We start from the raw sequence: 19,334 nt of genomic DNA, 5'->3' as shown, positions 1-19,334 counted from the left end.
TTAGCAAAATACTAATTCAGCAACCTACCTTAGGCATCTGCAAGCATAAAACACAAAAGCAGCAAACACACATGCAGCATACAGGTGAACTTTTCGAGGAGCCGCGATTGGCTGCAACGCTTTGCTGAATGCAAACCCATGTTTGCCCCTGTGTAACACATGTGAACTGGCCCCTAACACCCCCTGAGGGTAATGGGAGTTGTAGTCCAACACATCTGGAGGGAGCCGGGTTGAGGGAGGCTAGTGAATTGAGTCCCCCACCCCAAATCCTCTTCCCACTGGACCCCACCTCGGCCCCTTCCCCAGCCCTCCTCCTGACGCACCTCCCGGCGTCCCCCACCGCATGCCAAGCTAGGCAGTCACACGCACCTGCATGCGCTCGAACTCCTCTTCGGACAAGGCCTGCGCCATCTTCCCTCCCCCTCCGCCCCCCCGGTTCGGATCCTGCTTGGTTCGACCCAAAAGAGAAAGGGGCGGGGGCGGGAAAGAAGTCGAACGTCGGAGGGAGAAAGGGGGAGGGTAAAAAACCCGGCCCCCGTCTAGAGCTGGAGGCGGGGGTGACTTTAAGAAAAGATCATAGAGAGGAAGCTAGGCGGAGAGAAAAGAGGACGGGGGTTCCATTCAATGTCTCTCTCCCCCCTCCACCAGAAAGAGCGGTGAAAGGGCGGTACTTAGGAAGAGCGAGAAATTACGGAACCGGGGGAATGACTCTTTGAGGCCGGAAATGGAAAACATAGAGAGGAAGAGTGACATTTCGAAACCGGAAGTGAGAAGAAAACCTCTGGATGACTAAGCGGGAAGGTGGGGAAGCACGCCAGTGTACATTATGGAATCGTAAGGAGTCTCGTCTTTCAGCGGAGAAGCCCCCGTAGGCAGAGGCCTGTTGCCCTTCTAGGAAAGTCGCCACTTTGGCTCTTTCCCTGCGGCTAAGTACGCAAGGGGTCATAGAGACGCATAGCGGAGCGGTCCCCCAGGTATTGCAGGGAAATCACTGTAGCGGATATTGTAGCTTATGCAGATATTGGTGAAAAGAGAGGATTTGAAAAACAGACGATAAAGTTGGGGTCACACACCATCAGCTTTTATTGTTACTTCTCCCTAAAAACGACCTGATTTTCCATGCAAAATCTGGTTTTTTCTCCACGGAGAGACAAGACGATCGAGCGACGCTGTTCTGCTTCCACGGAGAAAACGCGTCCAATGGCGGCTTGTAGATTTATAGTCACGCTGTTCGTCATTCTTTACCTAGCGATGAACAACATGTGGCCTCCCTGTTGTTTTCCTTAAAACTCCTATGTATCTCCTCCACTAGCGACGCTGGCTAGGGCCGATGGGAATTACAGGCCACAACTTCTGGCGCTTCACCAATGGTTTGCCCCAGCTCTAGCAGGCTGAGCATTTTATACGTACGTAGGTCCGAGTGATGGCAACAATAATCGCTTATCTTTGTATTGGTTATATTAAAATTCAAGATCCAGACTGGAAGCAAGAGACACAGAATTTGCAATGAAAATGTATGCAGAATGATTTCATTCTTAAATTGTTTAAATCGAGAAAATGTAAAAAACGAAAAAGCACACGTCCTTCTTACGGTGGAAGAAATTACCTCCCACCAGAATGATATCATGTTCTATTCATCTGCTGCTGTGAAGTATTGGTGTATGAAAGACCCACCCAACCCCCAGTTCGCTGTCTGCTGCAGATATTACCAAAACCTTAACTCCACAACACGGAAGTGAGCACCAGAGACTCAGTCACACCCAATGGCAGAGGAGCTTCCGGTATCTCCTTGGCCGGTGGTGCATCATATCTTGCCGAGGAATTGCTCACGGTGCACTCGGATCGTCAGGTGCCCGGTACTTTGAAGGAAGCTGCCTCAAACCGAGCCAGATCGCTGGTCTTTCTAACCCAGTATTATCATCACTGACAGGCAACGGCTCTCCATTGTTTCAGGAATAAGTTTTGGAATTGGGGACCTCCTGCAGGCAAAGCTCTGCCCCAAGATATTATTATGATTTATTACATTTCTATATCACCCTTCAGGCGATACAAAAGCTATAAACCTCTTTCCCTCTCTGTTAGGTGCTAGGAGTGGGGTAGAGCAAAGCAGAAAGCTCCGCAAAAAAAAAGTGCATCTGTGCATAGCTATGCCCATCTGCAGAAGAGAGTACATGTGGCCCACTGATTTAAGTTAATGGGACTTCCGATATATATAACATTGTGTTGTGAAGTTACTTTCCCAAATATGTTTACTGAGGAATAAGTTGCATTGGATTCAGCTGGATGAACATCCCACCGGGCATGTGTAAAACTAGTTTGCATGCCTTATAGTGACTGGATCCAGAGCTTCTCATTTGGCACTTTGTACAAGCTACCTGGATCGTCTATATACCTGGTCAGTTGCTGCCTTATTCTCATAGGAGTTCACCAGCAAGTCCTGTATCTTTGGTTTACATTCCCTCCCCATTTCTCTTTTGGCTGTAAAATTTGGGGGCCAGGTGTTCTCTCTAACAAGCATTCAGCTGCTAGATCTTAGTAAACAGAGAAGGGGTGGATAACAACATACCCAAAAGTAACTCACCTTTGGATTATATCCTGTGCTGCACCTCAACTAATTTATCTTCTACTTTCTACTTCCACTGTATCAAAGTGATTTTTATGTTGGTCCTCCAAATTACAGCAGAGGATAATGGCTTCATGCATTGAATGGCAAACGTTAATCCCAAATTAGCACAATCTGCTAGAGTGCATATTTAAACAGAAAAAGAATCCTACAACTCACACCTATGCCCAAGGCAGGCTGGGGCATGCTAGAAGTTGTAGGACTTTTCTCCATCTAAACATGCATGAGATTGCACTCTTTCAGATTTGCCACATGACAGCTGCATTCATGACTACTGACTAAGAAATATCTCTCTTGGGAAGGGCCAGTACCATTTGAACTTCAACTCTAATATCAGGAAGATGGAAACATAGAATGCCAAGTGGTATGAGAGAGATCTTGCCCTGTGATGTTACCCCTCACTGGGATTTATACATGACTGCGAACCTCTATTAGCTTTCTTCCAGTGGCCCATTCCCTGTGAAGTGGGACAAATCCAAGGATCCCCAGAAGGCCCCACCCTTCCCTCAAGCACCAAGAGTTTCCCATGCTAAAATACTGAAGTGCCTCTCCTAGTGCTTAACTAGTTCTGTTAATAGGAGCTTTAGACTCAAGTGTATTTTCACCCTGCCTCTTTTGTCTGCAACATCATCTGCTACTGGGAAGCAGTGGTACACTTCTCTGAAATGGAATTCAGCCCCTGGGCCAAAGGAGGTTCTGCACCCCTTGACCTACATGACTAAATTCTTAGCAAGACACAATGAGGAAATAGGTGCTCCAATGGCTATAAAAATGGTTGTTGCTGGTTTATTTGTTTAGAAGCTTCTAGTATTATTGGTAGTGGGAATGTTTAAACATACAAAGTAAAAGGACAGAAGATGGCATCTGAGTCACTGAGGGTGAAGAATCCACAACAGGAAAACTAGTCCCTTCCATGAAGCTACAGCTCTCCCTCTTTCATCCCCCGAATGCTACAATCCTTGCCAATCCTTTGCAAAATTCTACACCTTTCAGATCAGCAACCACTTGCCTTGCTCTGCTCTCTATATGCTTTCTTTTTACCCATGAGGCACGTTGAAACACTGCTGTGGAGTCTAGTTTCCATTGATCTTGGCCACTCCCATCTTCTCACCTCTTGCTCAAGAAGCTCTCAGCTCAGAAGCTTACCAGATATGCATGACACTTCCCCCACCCCATCACAAACCTACATCAGCAGGCCCTTCAGCAGCTTAAAGAAGCACTTCAGATCCCCTCTAACACAGCTCTTCTCCTAGTCATGGTTGCATTTCCTGAAGGACAACCTTTCTCATTTGGCAACACAGGGCTTCTAAAGCCCCTCAGCAAGCCAAATGGACAGCCTCTGCAGGCCAGCTTAAGCCCACGGCTGGAGGTTGCTCACCCATGCTCTCAAGGGTTCATGTTTTCCCCTGATCTTTTGAAACAACTCCTCCAAGGAGACCACTTCCTATTGCATACACAGAATGTAAGCTGGAACCCAAATGATTGTCTCTGCAGCTATTATAAACCTTTGCACACCTGACAAAAAGCAAGTCATACAGAAGACTGCTTCCATTATTTTCAGAATACTAGTGGAGTTAATAAACCGTACAGTCTCATTTGCTCTGCTTTTCTCCTAATGTCCATTTGGTATGCAAAAAATCCTTTTAAAAACAAACATTGATTATAGCGTCATTTGTTTTAGAAAATCACACACAACAAGGGAGGTGGTTATTAAATCCTATTCGCGCAGTCATTATTCTTAAGTGATCATATGAACAAGCACAAAATAATTATTCCTCTACTGCTCTCTCTCCCTTTCCTTCCCCTGCCATCTGCTTTGTTCTGATTTCTTGATGGCCAAAGTCACATTTCCTTTCAGTCAAGTCCAAGCTGAAGGAAGGAGCAAAACAAAAAACCAAAATCTTAAGTGGCAGTTTGGTGAAATCTTGAATCCTCCAACCAAAAAGTAAAGAGGCAAGATTTACACATAAAAATGTCCAACATCTTTATAAAACAAAACTCATTTTTAAAAAAGAATATGGACAGAAACAAGTAAGTGGTATCTCTGAACTATGAAAAGTGTTCCAAAAGGCAGCCACTTCACCTCTTCTTGCTCCTCAATTCTCCAAAATTATATACACAGCAAGGACTGTAGGATAAAAAGCAAAAGTTGGAGAAAATGAGCAGAGATCTATGGTTTAACACTCCTCAGCGAGTGTTAAAGAAATGCCCTACTAATGCTTAAAACAGGGCAGGCTTTGAGAGATGCACAGTTACTATTCCCAGGGTTTCTGAACCTAGAGTGGGTGCAAAAGGTTGAGGGACCCTCACTTTGTGACAAGGTAGTCCTATTTTGACTGCTTCTAGAGAGGATTTTGGTACTAAATGGCTCTGCTTGCTGACTTTTCCATGGAAGGAGAGTACGTCTACCATGTCTTTCCCCCTGTTGAAGGGGCAGAGGTAAGCTCTTTCAGAATATGAAATGTTGGGAAAAGAGGCGGAGCTTCTGAAGGGACATGGCCTGTAGCAGCAGAGGGGAGGAGCCTCTGAGATGCGAGCTGGATCAGGATAAGAGGAAAAGTCTGAGCAGGGGTGGGTCCAGGAGTGTTAGGCAAGACCTTATCCAGCTCCTTTCCCATCACCAAAGTCCAAGTGCTGCCATCACAAATCATCCTCCATGCTGAAACTGGAACGGCGGCTGCTGCCCTTGGAAGCTCCAGGGGAGACAGAGGAGAGTAGCGGATCAGAGGCACCAAGCGGAGATAAGGTGGTCCCATCGTCCATGAGCACATCCTGAAGCGGTCCTCCGTCTGATCCCAGTGCAAGATCCAGCCCCAGGTCCTCGGCTGAGAAGGGCAGGTCCAGTGAGTCCGCAAATGAGGGAGTTGGGTCACCTCCCAAAGACTGTGTCAGCAGCCCTTGGGCGGAAGTCAAAGGCAGCCCATGCATCTGGACCTGGAGCTCCAACTCCTTGGGAAGAAATCAGAGCCAGGCGGGTGAGACCCAGCAAGCAGCCTGAACAGCCCCTTTCCCACCCTGTCCTTTCCAGCCCAGCTCCCACTTTTTACCTGCACTCTTAGCTGCAGGCTACGATTTGCCTGCTCCAACTTGCGCTGTCGGATCTCCATTTCCTTTGAGCGCTGTTGTTCCTTCTGCAGTTTCCGGATGTAATCCACCGAGGCCTTCAGTATGGTTCCTTTATTCCAGCGCATCTCCCTGAGGAGAGAGGAGGAAGAGGAGTTCAACCACCATGCCAGCCGTATCTTGTAAGAACTGCCTTGCAAGAACAAACCAGAACTCCTTCCCCGCCAAATAACATTTTCCAACAAAAGCCACCCAGATACCTCCAAGTGCTCACAAGCAAGGTATGGAGCTCATAGCCAATACCCTGTTTTGTCCCCAGAACATGTAAAGAGTTCCTATTTCACTACCCTGGTGACTACAACATCCAGAAGGCTCCCCCAGTCTTGTGCTCCCCAGAACTTAGACTACAACTCCCAACATCTCCAATAAGTATGGCCACCATATATAAATGCTAATAATAGTTCAATGCTCTGTACACCCAGTGTGAAGACACTCTTTCAGCCCTAGAGCCAAATTCCACTTTGGAGATGCTCTGAGGAGCTTCATTCCATCTGCAGGCAGGGATACAGACAAAAAGTGTGGGGTCAAAGCACCTGTATGTTTTAATTTAAAGCCCTTATTGTCCATAGTTGAAACTTAAGGAGTATCAGCTATTTAGAATGGCGGCAGGAACTACGCAGAAAAAATCAACCAGGGAAAGAAATAAATGGTTATGGGAAGGGCACATGGCCATCCAAGGAATCCTGGACTGGGACCTAGGTGGGCCAGGCTTAACTTGCTAGCAACGATACCAAAGAAGGGACAAAATCTATCAGCAATCAATACACATTTAACAAACGTCAGTGGTTAAAGTGTGTGCAAATGAACTGTACCCACAAGATTGAAGAGAGTGGGACATTCAGGGCCTTTCACCACACCCCTGTCCCAAAGAAGAGGGGCTTTGTCTCACTTGGACTAAACTCTGCCTTCATTTTCTTGCCAGACTTACGGGTCATTAGATTTTGGGATGAGGGTTCCCAGTTCTTTGATTCGGTCATTGATATTGAATCGCCGCCGCCGCTCAACTGCAAAAGAAGAAAGAAGTAGAAACATGTAAGAGGCACCAAGATGGGTTACAGTGTAGCTGCTGCTGCTATCTGAAATAAAGATAATGTCAACATACAGGGCAAAACCACTTCTGAAGCAAGCAAAGCATTTTGCCACTACATCACCTCATTTCACCTCGCAACAACCCTGCCAAGGTAAGATTAGATGAGGCACAGTAACTTGCCTAAAGCCTCCAGGAATTTCTTTCTATGAACAGGATATCCTGGGGTGTCCAGCCTTTTCAGACCCCAGTGGGCTGCATGAACACACATAAATGCACCAACAATTGTGCTACAAATATGTCTTTTTCTGCCTGTTAGCATTGACTTTACTATTAGCAGTCAATAATCAAATATTCTATTGTGTGTTGATTTTATAGTTGGGAGTCTTAGGTCAGTCCTCTCTAATAGTAAAATTATGATCAGTATTGGACTATCCTATTCATTCTACAGTTAAGCCTCAACTTTTGTGGGTTTAACTTTCATAGATTTGATTATTTTTGAATTTGCCATCAATAATTATTGATTTTTTTTTGGAGTTTTGCAGTCCCCTGTGGAAAATCATCATCACCAAGAAAGAGAGAGAGAGAGAGGAAGCAAAAGGGGAGAGAAGGGGGCCCCCGAAGCATGCCTTCCTGCATTGCCCATCTGGAGAGGAAAATCTCTCCAGCATTTCCTTGGTGCAAAGAGGAGGCGCTGGTGAGTGAAAGGGAGAGCAGGGACTAAGAGCATAAGAATGTAATAAATGAAGTAGCAGAGCCCTGGTGGATCAGACCAAGGTCTGAGAGAGGGGGGGAGAAGTAATCCAGGACACGTGTGATCAACACTATTAAGAGTTAAGGTTTGTGTGGGGCAGTAAAGATATTTGCAGGTTTTTTGCTTTCACAGGGGTCCTGTACCCCTAATCCCTGTGAAGTGGATGGCCAGCTGTAGTATGTCTTTCCATAAAGACACATGTTGGTGATCGTTCAAACCTTCTCTGCTTCTATTAATAGCATTAAAGTATACAATTTTTCAATTAAATCTAACACTGTTTTGTGCTTGTGTAAAATCTGAGGTTACCCACAGCCTCAAATTCATCTGAACTATGAGCTAATATGCTGTGGCACATAAAATGTATAGTGAAGTCTTAGATGTACATGAAATACATTAAGAGAGAGAGAGAGAGAGATCCTCAACAAGCAGGCCCAGCCAGTTTGTTCTCCCTCATACTTTATCAGATCAATAAACCTAACAACCTTGCAGTTTCACCCCCTCGTCAGTGTGACATAAAGCTACCCATTCCTCAGCTTCATTTTCTCTTGCATCAACCCAACAAGTCCAACCAGTTTAACATCTCCAGCCTCTGACCAAAGATACTGGCTAGTTTATCAGCTCTGCTATTTCAAGCTAAACTGCCTTGCTCTTTGCTTTAACCAAACATATTTATCAGAATTTCTGAAGCATATTCCAGTTGAAAGTGCAGCAACATTTCTAACAATCCTGGGAGATCAGCTAAGCTGAGAGAAGACAATTTGCTTCACACTGTCCAAGGACCTTCAGGGTTAGAGAAGGATGTCAACATGGACTTTCATCAAAGTCTTATGTTTATGTTAATTATATTAATTTTAATTCTGCCTACATTTGTATAGGAATGGGGACACAACTGTCCTCCAGCTGATGTATACATATATGTGTTACATTCTGGGTAAAAGAAACAAGAGGGAATTGCCTGTTTAAGAATGTACCCAACAACTGCAGATATTCCTAAGAAAATGGAAATTCTGCTGCCCAATTAAACTTGGGAGAATCCTTTTGAAATGAGCAAAGGTCAAATCAAGAGCCATCCTAGGCATTTTACTCAGAAGGAACTGTGTCCAATGCAGCTTACTCCCATGCACAGAAGCCTGTAACTGCTCTCTGAAGGCACAATCCTTTGTGTGTTAAGACAGAAAAAAGTTCTCCAACTCCCAGCATGCCCCACCAACATGCTGGGAATCACAGGACTTTCTTCTGCCTAAACAAGCATAAGATTGCACCCTAAAGCAGTTAGGACTGCATTTTGCCCCTTCATCTAATAACAGGATCCCAAGTCCAAACTGTACACCAAGCCTTGGCTGAGCTGTGCAGCAACTGTCCCCCATTCAGGGGGCAAAGCATGGTCAAATCAGTGAGATCACAATGGAGGCCCATCAAGGAGAACTCTCAGCCATATCACCAACTGTATCGCCTCAGAGGTGGTGAGGCAACTCCAGCTGTAAGCTGAGCAACAGAAGCACTGCTGGGATGTGACAGGTGTGTCCTTAGGATACAGTGTACCGGGCATGCAAGGAGGCTGGCAGGGACACCGCCCTGTAACTGCAACTGATTAGGAATGGGAGAGCTGGTGCCTGCTAGGAAGACGTGGGGTCCTTAATTTTTAGCTATGCGAACAGTCAGAATGCAGCCCTGACTGAAATAATCCTGTGCTTCTTCCCTAATAAATTGTCAATGCCACTCATTCTGGGACTGTTCCCCAGTGAGAAGTCATGACAAGGCTGCTGCCACCACCCATCTGTCGCCTCCCAAGCCTGTATTTCTTTCTTGTCTCCAGATTAGGCAGGAGTTGGAAGGTCTAGAGCACCTGGCATAACCTTTTCCCCAGACAACTGTCCCGTTTCTGGTGGATCACCAGGTACCTGCTGGCTGCTGAGGCTTTTGCACAGAATGCTGCTGGATGAGACCTTGCAATGCATTCCTTGCATTCTTAAGATTTGCTTTGTTCTGTTTTGATTTTTTCAACTGTTTTAATTATTATGGTTTCAGTTTTTACTGTTAATCTTCCAGAGAACAAATACAAATACTTGCCAGAAAAGGTAAGGCCAGGCTAGCTGGGCATGGGTTTCAGGGGGTTTATATGTTGTTTTATTGATATGCTGGCTCAGATTTGGAAGTTGCAGCCCGACACAACTAGAGGGCATCAGGTTGAGCTTGGCTGGACTAGGCAGCCCTGCGATTATTTATCGGTTATTTTCAATGGAAGTTTTAATTGATTGGTTCCATCTTATTGTTGTACATGTAGGGGACTCATTTGATCGTTTGGCAGCTTATAAATGTAAAAAGAAATACATGAATGAATTAAATAAACCAGCTTTCTGTGTTCTGAAGGGATTTATTTCCAAGGCGGCACCATTTGGGTTGCAGTTCTAGTCTGGCAACTGAATACTTCTGTCTTGCTTCAATACAGGAGCATCTGCTTCAAGCCCTCAAGGTGAAAGCACCCACATCTCATCTGGGAGGGCACTCACTTAGATTATGGTTGTCTTTCTTCTGCCTTTCCTTCAGAAATGCTTTGGCTTCATTTTCTGCAAATAGGGATGACAACAAGACAGAAGGACATGGTCAGTAACGGTTCAGAAACTGCTACCAGTACCACTCCCTGCTACGTAGCATCTTTGGATGTTGCAGCATGATTCACTGGATTTCTGCAGGCATACCTGACATCTCTCTCTTGATATTAGGCAGGTCGGCTGGGCAGGAATTGCTGACGGTGACTGCTGGCTCTATCATCCCCGGGTTGCTGTACACATCCAGGAGGTTGCCAGAGACGGGCAGCTGCACAGAACAGTGAGAAAGAGTTCAGTCTGTGCACACACACCGATAAGGCTGCCTTTGCCCAAGGGGTCAGGGAGAGGGAGTGTAAGAATAAGGAGGCCAGGACAGAAGGCAGTGTCTGGGCAAGCGGACCATCACAGTGACCATTCTCCAACTCCAGTGCATACAAAACATTAAAGCATTAAAACAAAAAAAGGCCCCATCCTGCTGTTAAAACACTCTGTCTTGCTACCAAATCTGAAACACCCCTCTGCTGAAATTCTAAACGCGATCATTGTGGTGCTCACATTTCCATCACAGCACATTTTAAATTCACAGAGGCTAACTGCAGATGCTGGGAGAAGGGGTTCAAATTTTTAAAGTCATGTCAAGGCCTGAATCTCTAAGACAACCTCCCATAATGGTGCCTGGTATTTAAACCTTCTGGGACAACACCAGGGGCATGAAAGGGTACAATGGAGTGATCCTGGGGCTTACAAACTACAGGGTAAATCACCCATCCCCCTTCTAACTCAAGGAATGAGAAAGATGCTCTCCTGCCATGTTGCTGGCCACATCATCCCTCGTTACTGGCTATGCTGGCTAATGCCGGTGGGAATAGCACTCTCACACCTGCCATAGATCCGTTCTCCACAGAAGTCAAGTGACTGCTCCTCATGTCTCAAAGCAGGAAATGTCTGCAATCAGTACAGCCAGTCACTGTCAGGTGCAGCAGAACCTCTTTTGGCCAAAACCACTTTGTAGAAACGCTGGGGGTGCACTTTCCTGTAGTGGGTGAGACTACTAGAAAAAGATGGGGCCTAAAATGCTGGAATATATCGGGTTTAATCTTTTAATGCCCATAACAAAGCCAAAGGGAGGCACTTCATTCTTTCAGAACAGCTGGGGAATCGCACAAAAGCTGACAAACTCCCCAATAGTGATGGTGGGGTGCTCTAGGGAATCCTGGAGGGTAAGGCTGGGACACCAATGGGTTAGATTCGCCCCTGGGCCTGAGGTTCTGCCAGCCTGAGGGAATATGTCTGGATTCTGAAGCTGCCTTATTTCTAGATTAATGCTGTCCACACTGACAGACAGCAGCTCTGCAGAGTCTCAGACAAAGGCTGTTCCCTGCCCTCAGTAGTTTCTGGAGAATGAATCTGGCATCTACTGCACTCATTTGATTTGATCTGCACAGCAGCTCTCTTCTAACAACAGCATCCAAGACACATTCAAACCATGTGTCTCACCACTGGACTGCAACCATTATAAGCATCCCACTGCTCTATCAAAGACTGGGAAAAACAGTGAGATAGATGAGAGAGAGAAGAGGATGCAGTCATTCTGGCCCCTGGCAGACAAAGCCTCCCTAAGTTTTCTCACATCGGTCTCACAAAGCAACAAGTCTATGTAGTACAATCTATGTTTTAACTGAAGAATAAGTAAGCTTACAATCTTAAGTTAGTAGGCTAAATTACAGTTCCGGTTAATTGTATTTCTTGGGTGTATTTAAAAGAACAAGACACTGCGCAGCTAATTAAACAAAGCAAGAATATTTTTAAAGCAGTGGCTGAAAACAAAGCCACCACCCTTTATCTTGCTTCTCTTGAGATAATTTGTTTCTAGCATGTTAGCATACTAGAAAACAACAATGGAAATAATTTAAACTGCCTTTCCTTCTAACAAGTAATTTATTCATTTCCATCCATCTTTCAGAAAGGTAATATATGTATAGAATGGTAATCAATTTAAATGGAGGCAATTAAACAGCAAAAGTCTTCCCTTTCCCCGGTTAAGTCTTCCCATTAGCTTTGTCTGAAAGTTCTGATTGATTTTCAATTCCAGATCCCACAATCACCCTTCCCTTGAGCATCCACATAAGAATGACTCACAGTGCTGGGCACCTGTAGGCCACCATAGTTGAGGATTTCATCATTGTAGCTGGATTCCAAGCTGATGATCTCATCAATTACATCATCGATCTGATGAAGGGAAAAGAAGGGAGGGGTTAAACCCGAGATAAGGGAACATGACTGAAAATACTTAAGAAGCAAAGAGGGGAGGGCACACCAAGGAAGATGGAGTTAAGGGTTTCACTCACCTCCTTTTCAGAGCTGGAGCCAATATTCAGCATAGCCATGGGGCTATTAGGGGCACTGCCGGCACCCCCAGCTGCTCCCTGCTGTGGAGCCAAGCCATGTTGGGGCTCAGGAGCTGATGCTGCTTGCGGGGAGCGAGTTGGCACCCCAGGGCTGGCCCCGGCTAAAGCTTGTGTTGCCATCTTGCTGCCCATGGCTGTAGAAAGATACTGCTTGACTTGCTGCCGCTGCGCTTGCTGGATGTGGTACTTTGTGGGGTTCTCCAGGTGGGTCTGAACCTAAGTGCGGATGGGGGGAGAACAATCATGAGTCTGGCATAACTGGAACGCTGACATTCAGCTTTCGCTCATGCGAAAGAGTGAGTGCCATGTCCATGGTAAGATTCCAACACAGTATGGCCAAGAAGCAGTTCTAATTATTTTATTTTTGAATCATGTCAAAAATGGAAGGCACATTTGGAGCAGCAACGTTCTCAGTAGTTCTGGAGGCTCAGAAGTGTCTTAGCCCCAAACACTGGTAGCAATCCTTAACATGTCAAAACTAGCAACACCCTAATCATGTGCCATGTGAAGTCCCATCAGCAGAACAAATACTAACTAAAACCCCTTGAGCCAAGCAAAACACAAAGTTGTGTGACTGCAAGTCACTCATGCTGCCAAAGAGCGCTCACTGCACCCTCAAGACAATGCCAGCACAAGGTGGGGGCGGAGCAACAGCTGTCTAGCTTAGTGCCAATCCTACATCCCTTCAGGTGTTGCTAATGCTCTCTGCACTAGTTAGGGCTAGAAAATGGATGAAAAGGATGAAGGAAGAACATCCCTGCTGGAGGTCACTGGGATCCCCAAGGCTCCTGCCCACCCCACTTGCAGGGGATAGGATTCTAAGCAGCCCAGTAGCCAATCACAGCACAGAACAAGGAGTATAGATGGCAGGAGGGCTCACATGGTATGTGGGGGCTGCATCACTGTGGTTGCATGACTCCAGAGCCACAAGCAGGAGGAGGAACTGGGCAGTGGGGAACTCGATCAAAGGGTACTCTGTGCAGAAGCTTGCACTTTGCACAGCCAGCCAGCCAAGGTGGATGAAAAATATGCATCCTCCTAAAAGGTCCATGGGAGCTTAGGTACTCCAGGTAGAGACTACTAATGCCACTGGGGTATCCGTTATGGGAATTCTGAAGTGACACTCCTGATGATTCCACATGGGTCAGAGAGTAGGGTCCTTAGATGACAGCTCCCACCCTACAGAATGCCTTGCAAGTGAAACCAGGCCTGTACCTATGTGACTTTGTTTTCAGTTCTTGCTGAAGAACTTTGAGGTATGCATTTGCTGAAGGCAGAGCACTTTCCAGCCACAGATTTATTGATTAATTTGCTTTCATTGTCACTTCTTGTATTTTCTTTTTTAATTTACTGCTGTAGTCTTAAATAAATAAAGGGTCCTCTAAAACTGCTGTATAATCTGGGTCCCATAGATGAAGCCAGAGGGAGGGAAAAGGCTGAGCCCCCAGAGGTTACAACACCTTGTCTCTGCTGTCATGGCTCTGTAGTTGGGATGCTGCCCTTCAGAGTGGTAAGTCTGGATGCTAAACTCATGGCACACTTAACCAGTCTTCCGCTTAACATCAGACTTTGTCCGTCTGAGGAGCAGCTGCAGGGATTGCTGTCACTCTGTGAAGAGTAACACATCTATTAGGGCACAGTTTTGCTTCCTAGGCCAAACGGAGATCCAAAAGACAATTGGGACCATCCTCAGGTTTGCCACTGCACTGACTGGCCTCGGACAGCTAGACTTAAAGGGTGCTGTAGGCAGAGAGCAGAAAAAGGCTTCAAGGACTGCTAGTCAAACAGCTCCAGCCCCATTTCAAACGGCCACTCTGTTGTGTACCCTTATGCTGCCTGGCTGTGCTGAGGAAGGAAGGGAAGCCTCCGCCATGCAGTCAGCCAGTGCCAACCTGTGTGGCCTGTTCCTGGTTTCAACATGGGTCATTTTTGCCCAGGGCTTGCTCCTTCTCTCTTTCTCTTACCTTTAGGACCTCCACAGGAACCTGGGCAGGTGCAGGGCGGGCCAGTGGGCTCACGGAAATCGCAGGCGTTGAAGGTGCAGGCAGTGCAGAAGTGAACTGAGCTGCCTGCTGCTGCTCTCGGCGCTCCTGCTCTTGCGTCTGCGCCCGCATCAGCTGCTGCCGGAGAAGCACCCGGGACGACATGCTGGGACCTTGGGCTGGAGCACTAGGAGGGCTGGAGGAACGCAGGAGAAGAAGATTAGCAGAAGCCATCAGGGTTATCGTATTGCGTGTCCTGGGCAGTGCTTGCTCCCATAGTGCCACTAGTGCAGCACTGTGATACCCTCCAGGTGGGTTAGACTACCTGGGGATATAAGGAGGGCCTGCCTGGGCCAGAGCAAGGGTCCACCTAGGCCAGCATATGTTCACACAGTAGCCAACCAGCTGCCCACACGGTAACAACAGCCCTCTCCTGACCAGGTTCCCCATCAACTGGTGCACACAGACATACAGCCTCTGAAACAGGAGGCAGTAGCATAGAGCCATCAGGACTAGTTGCCACTGGTGGCCCTCTCCTCCCTGGATTTGCCCAGTTCCCTTTTAAAGCTGTCCAAGCCAGTGGCCATCACCACATCTTGCGGAAGTGAACTCCAAAGATGAGCTATGCGCTGCACAAAGGACTTTGTCTTGTGTCCTGAATCTCCCACCAATCAGCTTCATGGGATGACCCATGTGGGTTCCAGAATTATGAGAGAGGGAGAAACCCCCCGCCTTCTCCACTTTCTTCACACCTGGCATCATTCTGCACACCTCTGTCATGCTCCTTATTTTACTAAGCTAAACAATGTCGGCTCCAATCCCTCAATCATTTCAGTTGCCTGTTTGTGGACTTTTTCCAACTCTTCTTTTTTGGGTGCCATGACCAGAACAGTACAGAATATTCTAAGTTTGGTCACACCATAAATTTGCATAAGGGCTGTATGACATTTGCCGTGTTACTTTCAAAGCCTTTCCTAATTATGCCCAACATGGAGTTTGCCTTTTTCATAGTAGCCATGTACTGCATTGACATTTTCATCTAGCTGTCCACTACGACCCCAAGAGTGTGTTCTTGGTCACTCACTTCTAGCTCAGATCTCACCAGCCCATAATTGAAGCTGGGATTTTTTTTTCTGTCCTAACATTTACTGTACCTCACATTTGCTCACACTGAACTGTGTTTGCCATTTTGATGCCCATTCTCTCCATTTAGAAAAATTCTTTTGGAGTTCCTCACAATTCCTTTTGTTTTAACCACCCCTAAGTACTATGGTGTCATAAAAAAATCTGGCCACTGCATTGTTCATTCCAAATTCCAGATCATTTCTAAGTAAGATGAGAAGCATTGGTGTTAATACACATCTCCACAGAGCCCTACTGCTCACCCCTGGGAGAAATTACTGTTTACGCCCACTCACTGCCTTCTATTCTTTAATGGCCTCTCCTTTTATTCCATGACTACTAAGTGTGCTCAGGAGACTTTAGTGAAGGACTTTGCCAAAAGTATCATCTCTCTCAGTGTGCTTATTAAGATTCTCAAAGAAATCTCAAAAATGACTAAGATAGGGCTTACCTTTGCAAAGACCATGCTAATTCTCTTTCAGCAGGGCTTGTCCTTCTCTATCCTTAACAATTCTGACTTTAATAACACTTTCAGCCCATTTACCTGGAATTAAGCTAACTGGTCTATAATTAGATCTTTCCCTTTTTAAAAATTGATGTTACACTGGACATTTTCCAATCCAAAGCTTATTTTAGGAACATGTTACATAACTTTGTAAAAAAGTTGTACTCAAGAACTCTCAGATGGATACCATCTGGGCCTGGTGATTTATTAACTTTCAGTTCTTCAATAAGGTTGAGAACTTCATCATTTACCACCGCTATTTGGCTTAGTTCTTTAGACTCTCTTCCTAAATATATAAATCCACATACATATATAATACAGGTATCTGTCCTGTATCTCCTGCAGTGAAAACAGATGAAAAGAATTCATTCAGTTTTTCTGCAGTTTCCTTAACCTCCTTTAACTCCATTATCATCCAATGGTCCAACTGCCTCTCTAGCTGGTTTTCTGCTTCTGATCTAAATCCCCTGATGATGTCTACTGTTCCCATCATCCTCGAGAATATTCCAACACATTTGGAGGGATGTGTTTGCTATTATTATGCTTTCATTAAGACAGCCAGTATGGTATAGCCATCAGATCACTGGACTGGGGTCCTGGGAGAACTGGGTTCTATTCCACACTTAGCCATGAAGCTTACTGGGTGACTTTGGGCCACTGACTCTCAGCCTACTCTACTTCACAGGGTTGTTGTGAAGATAAAACAGAAGGAAGAAGAGGAGAAGGGCCATGTAAGCTGCCTTGGGTTTCTTACAAAAGGAGAAAAGGGAAGTTATAAATGTGACAATAAACAATCCAATCAGAGGATTGTCTAAACTTCCTACAGGATGCTTCAAAGTCCCCCACAAGCCTGTCAGCATCTTAAGCCACTCCCAAAGGCAAACACCCAGTTCTGTACAAACACGGGGAGCTGCCTGTCTTGGCTGGAGTCATCTCTGCTCAGTAGCAGATCAGCTCTCTAAGATCTTGGTCAGAGGAGATCCTCCCCAGCGAGCTCCTTTTTTAATTAGTCATGGTGGGGGCTGAAACTGGGAACAGTCCAGATCCAGAGCATGCTCTCTCTGGCATGTCATCTTTGCATACAATGCTATGCTCTGAATCCTGACTCACTAAACAAACCATGAATCCTGGCTCAAGACACGTGAATATCACCAAGTCTTTATACTGGTGCACACAACCCATTTGCTTCCACATCACTTCCTCTCTTGGTCTGAGCAGGTCAACAAATTAAACAGATTGTTTCTCATGACACTGATGTCTGGAAGTGTGGTTAAGTGTGACCAAACAAGCCAGGATCATAAGCCAGCTTTAAACTAGTGCTTGCTGTTGGCTTATAAATCTTGCCACGTTTGGCACACTAAGCCATAATTCTACAGAGGGAAAGAGCTAAGTGGGAGTAGATAGGACACTTCCATGTTGCAGCTGATTATGCCAGGATTCCTCATTTTTCAGACATTCCCAATGACCATTATGTGGTTGTTCAACAACCAAGCTGATTACTTGTACACCATGAGGCACCACTGAGCAGTTTCCTGACACCACATGCCTAAGCAATTTGGCACCTCATTCATGGTCTAGCGAAGTCCATGGCTGGAGGAGATGCCTCTTTGGCCAGGTGAGGCTCTGCAGTATCCAGAGTTCTCTTCTCAGTTCAGGGTGGGTGGGGAAGTTGAGGGTTTAGTTTCATTGTTCTCTTTCCTCTGTGTTCTCTTTCCTCTGTTGTTCTCGTTCCTCTGTTGCTCAGCCCATTGCAACGAGGAACAGGCTGCAGCAGCTGAGGGCCTTATTTAGCCCTGAGGCCTAGCAGAGAAGGAGCCCTACTACTCTATGCGTTTTCTGATAGCCATTGTTGTTGTTGTTAGTCGCGAAGTCGTGTCCGACCCATCGCAACCCCATGGAGAACATTTCTCCAGGCCTTCCTGTCCTCCACCATCCCCTGGAGTCCACTCAAGCTCACATCAACTGCTTCAGTGACTCCATCTAGCCACCTCATTCTCTGCTGTCCCCTTCTTCTTTTGCCATCTATTGTTCCCAGCATTAGGCTCTTCTCCAGGGAGTCCTTCCTTCTCATTAGGTGACCAAAGTATTTGAGGTTCATTTTCAGTATCTGGCCTTCTAAAGAGCAGTCAGGGTTGATCTCCTCTAGGACTGACTGGTTTGATTGCCTTGCGGTCCAAGGGACTCGCAGGAGTCTCCTCCAGCACCACAATTCAAAGACCTCAAACCTTTGGCGCTCAGCCTTCCTTATGGTCCAGCTTTCACAGCCATACATTGCAACTGGGAAAACCATAGCCTTGACTATACCCACTTTTGTTGGCAGGGTGATGTCTCTGCTTTTTAGTATGCTGTCTAGATTTGCCATAGCTTTCCTCCCCAGGAGCGTCTTTTAATTTCTTGGCTGCAGTCCCCATCTGCGGTGATCTTGGAGCCCAGGAAAATAAAATCTGTCACTACCTCCATTTCTTCCCCATCTATTTGCCAGGAAGTGAGAGGACTGGATGCCATGATCTTAGTTTTCTTAATGTTGAGTTTCAAGCCAACTTTTGCGCTCTCCTCCTTCACCCACATCAAGAGGCTCTTTAGTTCCTCTACACTTTCTGCCATGAGAGTGGTATCATCTGCATATCTGAGGTTGTTGATATTTCTCCCAGCAATCTTAATTCCAACTGGTGATTCATCTAGGCCCACCTTTCTCATGATATGCTCTGCATATAAGTTAAATAGGCAGGGCGACAATATACAGGCTTGCCGAACTCCTTTCTCAATTTTGAACCAATCAGTGGTTCCGTGCCCAGTTCTAACTGTTGCTTCTTGACCCGCATACATGTTTCTCAAGAGACAAATAAGATGGTCAGGTACTCCCATCTCTGCAAGAACTTGCCACAATTTGTTGTGATCCACACAACAAAGGCTTTAGCATAGTCAATGAAGCAGAAGTAGATGTTTTTCTGGAACTCCCTAGCTTTCTCCATGATCCAGTGTATGTTGGCAATTTGATCTCTAGTTCCTCTCCCTCTTCGAAATCCTGCCTGTACTTCTGGTAGTTCTCGGTCCACATACTGCTGGAGTCTAGCTTGTAGGATTTTGAGCATAACTTTGCTAGCATGTGAAATGAGTGCAATGGTGCGGTAGTTTGAACACTCTTTGGCATTGCCCTTCTTTGGGATCGGAATGTAAACTGACCTTTTCCAATCCTGTGGCCACTGCTGAGTTTTCCAAATATGCCAGCAAATTTGGAAAA

General features: G+C 46.0%; 1 protein-coding gene across 1 annotated transcript; it reads right to left on the bottom strand.

Annotated features, from left to right (window-relative positions):
• Window positions 1–5,128: 5,128 nt before the first annotated feature.
• On the bottom strand, window positions 5,129–14,958 carry TFE3 (transcription factor binding to IGHM enhancer 3). Its single transcript, XM_044431332.1, has 8 exons — window positions 14,449–14,958; window positions 12,425–12,700; window positions 12,216–12,305; window positions 10,227–10,344; window positions 10,038–10,094; window positions 6,675–6,750; window positions 5,671–5,818; window positions 5,129–5,572 (listed from the first exon to the last, which is right to left on the bottom strand). Exons 1-8 carry the CDS (start codon window positions 14,698–14,700, stop codon window positions 5,264–5,266), a joined length of 1,326 nt encoding a protein of 441 aa, XP_044287267.1. The 5' UTR covers window positions 14,701–14,958; the 3' UTR covers window positions 5,129–5,263.
• Window positions 14,959–19,334: the final 4,376 nt, after the last annotated feature.

This window comes from Varanus komodoensis, unplaced genomic scaffold, assembly GCF_004798865.1.
Source record: "Varanus komodoensis strain SLA01 unplaced genomic scaffold, ASM479886v1 scaffold22, whole genome shotgun sequence".
Lineage (NCBI taxonomy): Eukaryota > Metazoa > Chordata > Lepidosauria > Squamata > Varanidae > Varanus > Varanus komodoensis.
This window is presented reverse-complemented; position numbering and strand designations above follow the sequence as displayed.

Bases quoted from the DNA above. Each gene is read 5' to 3' on its own strand.
- TFE3 (XM_044431332.1), bottom strand. From the start codon at position 14,700: ATGGCTTCTGCTAATCTTCTTCTCCTGCGTTCCTCCAGCCCTCCTAGT. The intron at 10,345-12,215 runs GTGAGTCATTCT...TGTTCTGTGCAG, and splicing joins GCCTACAGGTGCCCAGCACT to CTGCCCGTCTCTGGCAACCT. The intron at 6,751-10,037 runs GTGAGTGCCCTC...CTTCTTTTGCAG, and splicing joins GAAAGACAACCATAATCTAA to TTGAGCGGCGGCGGCGATTC.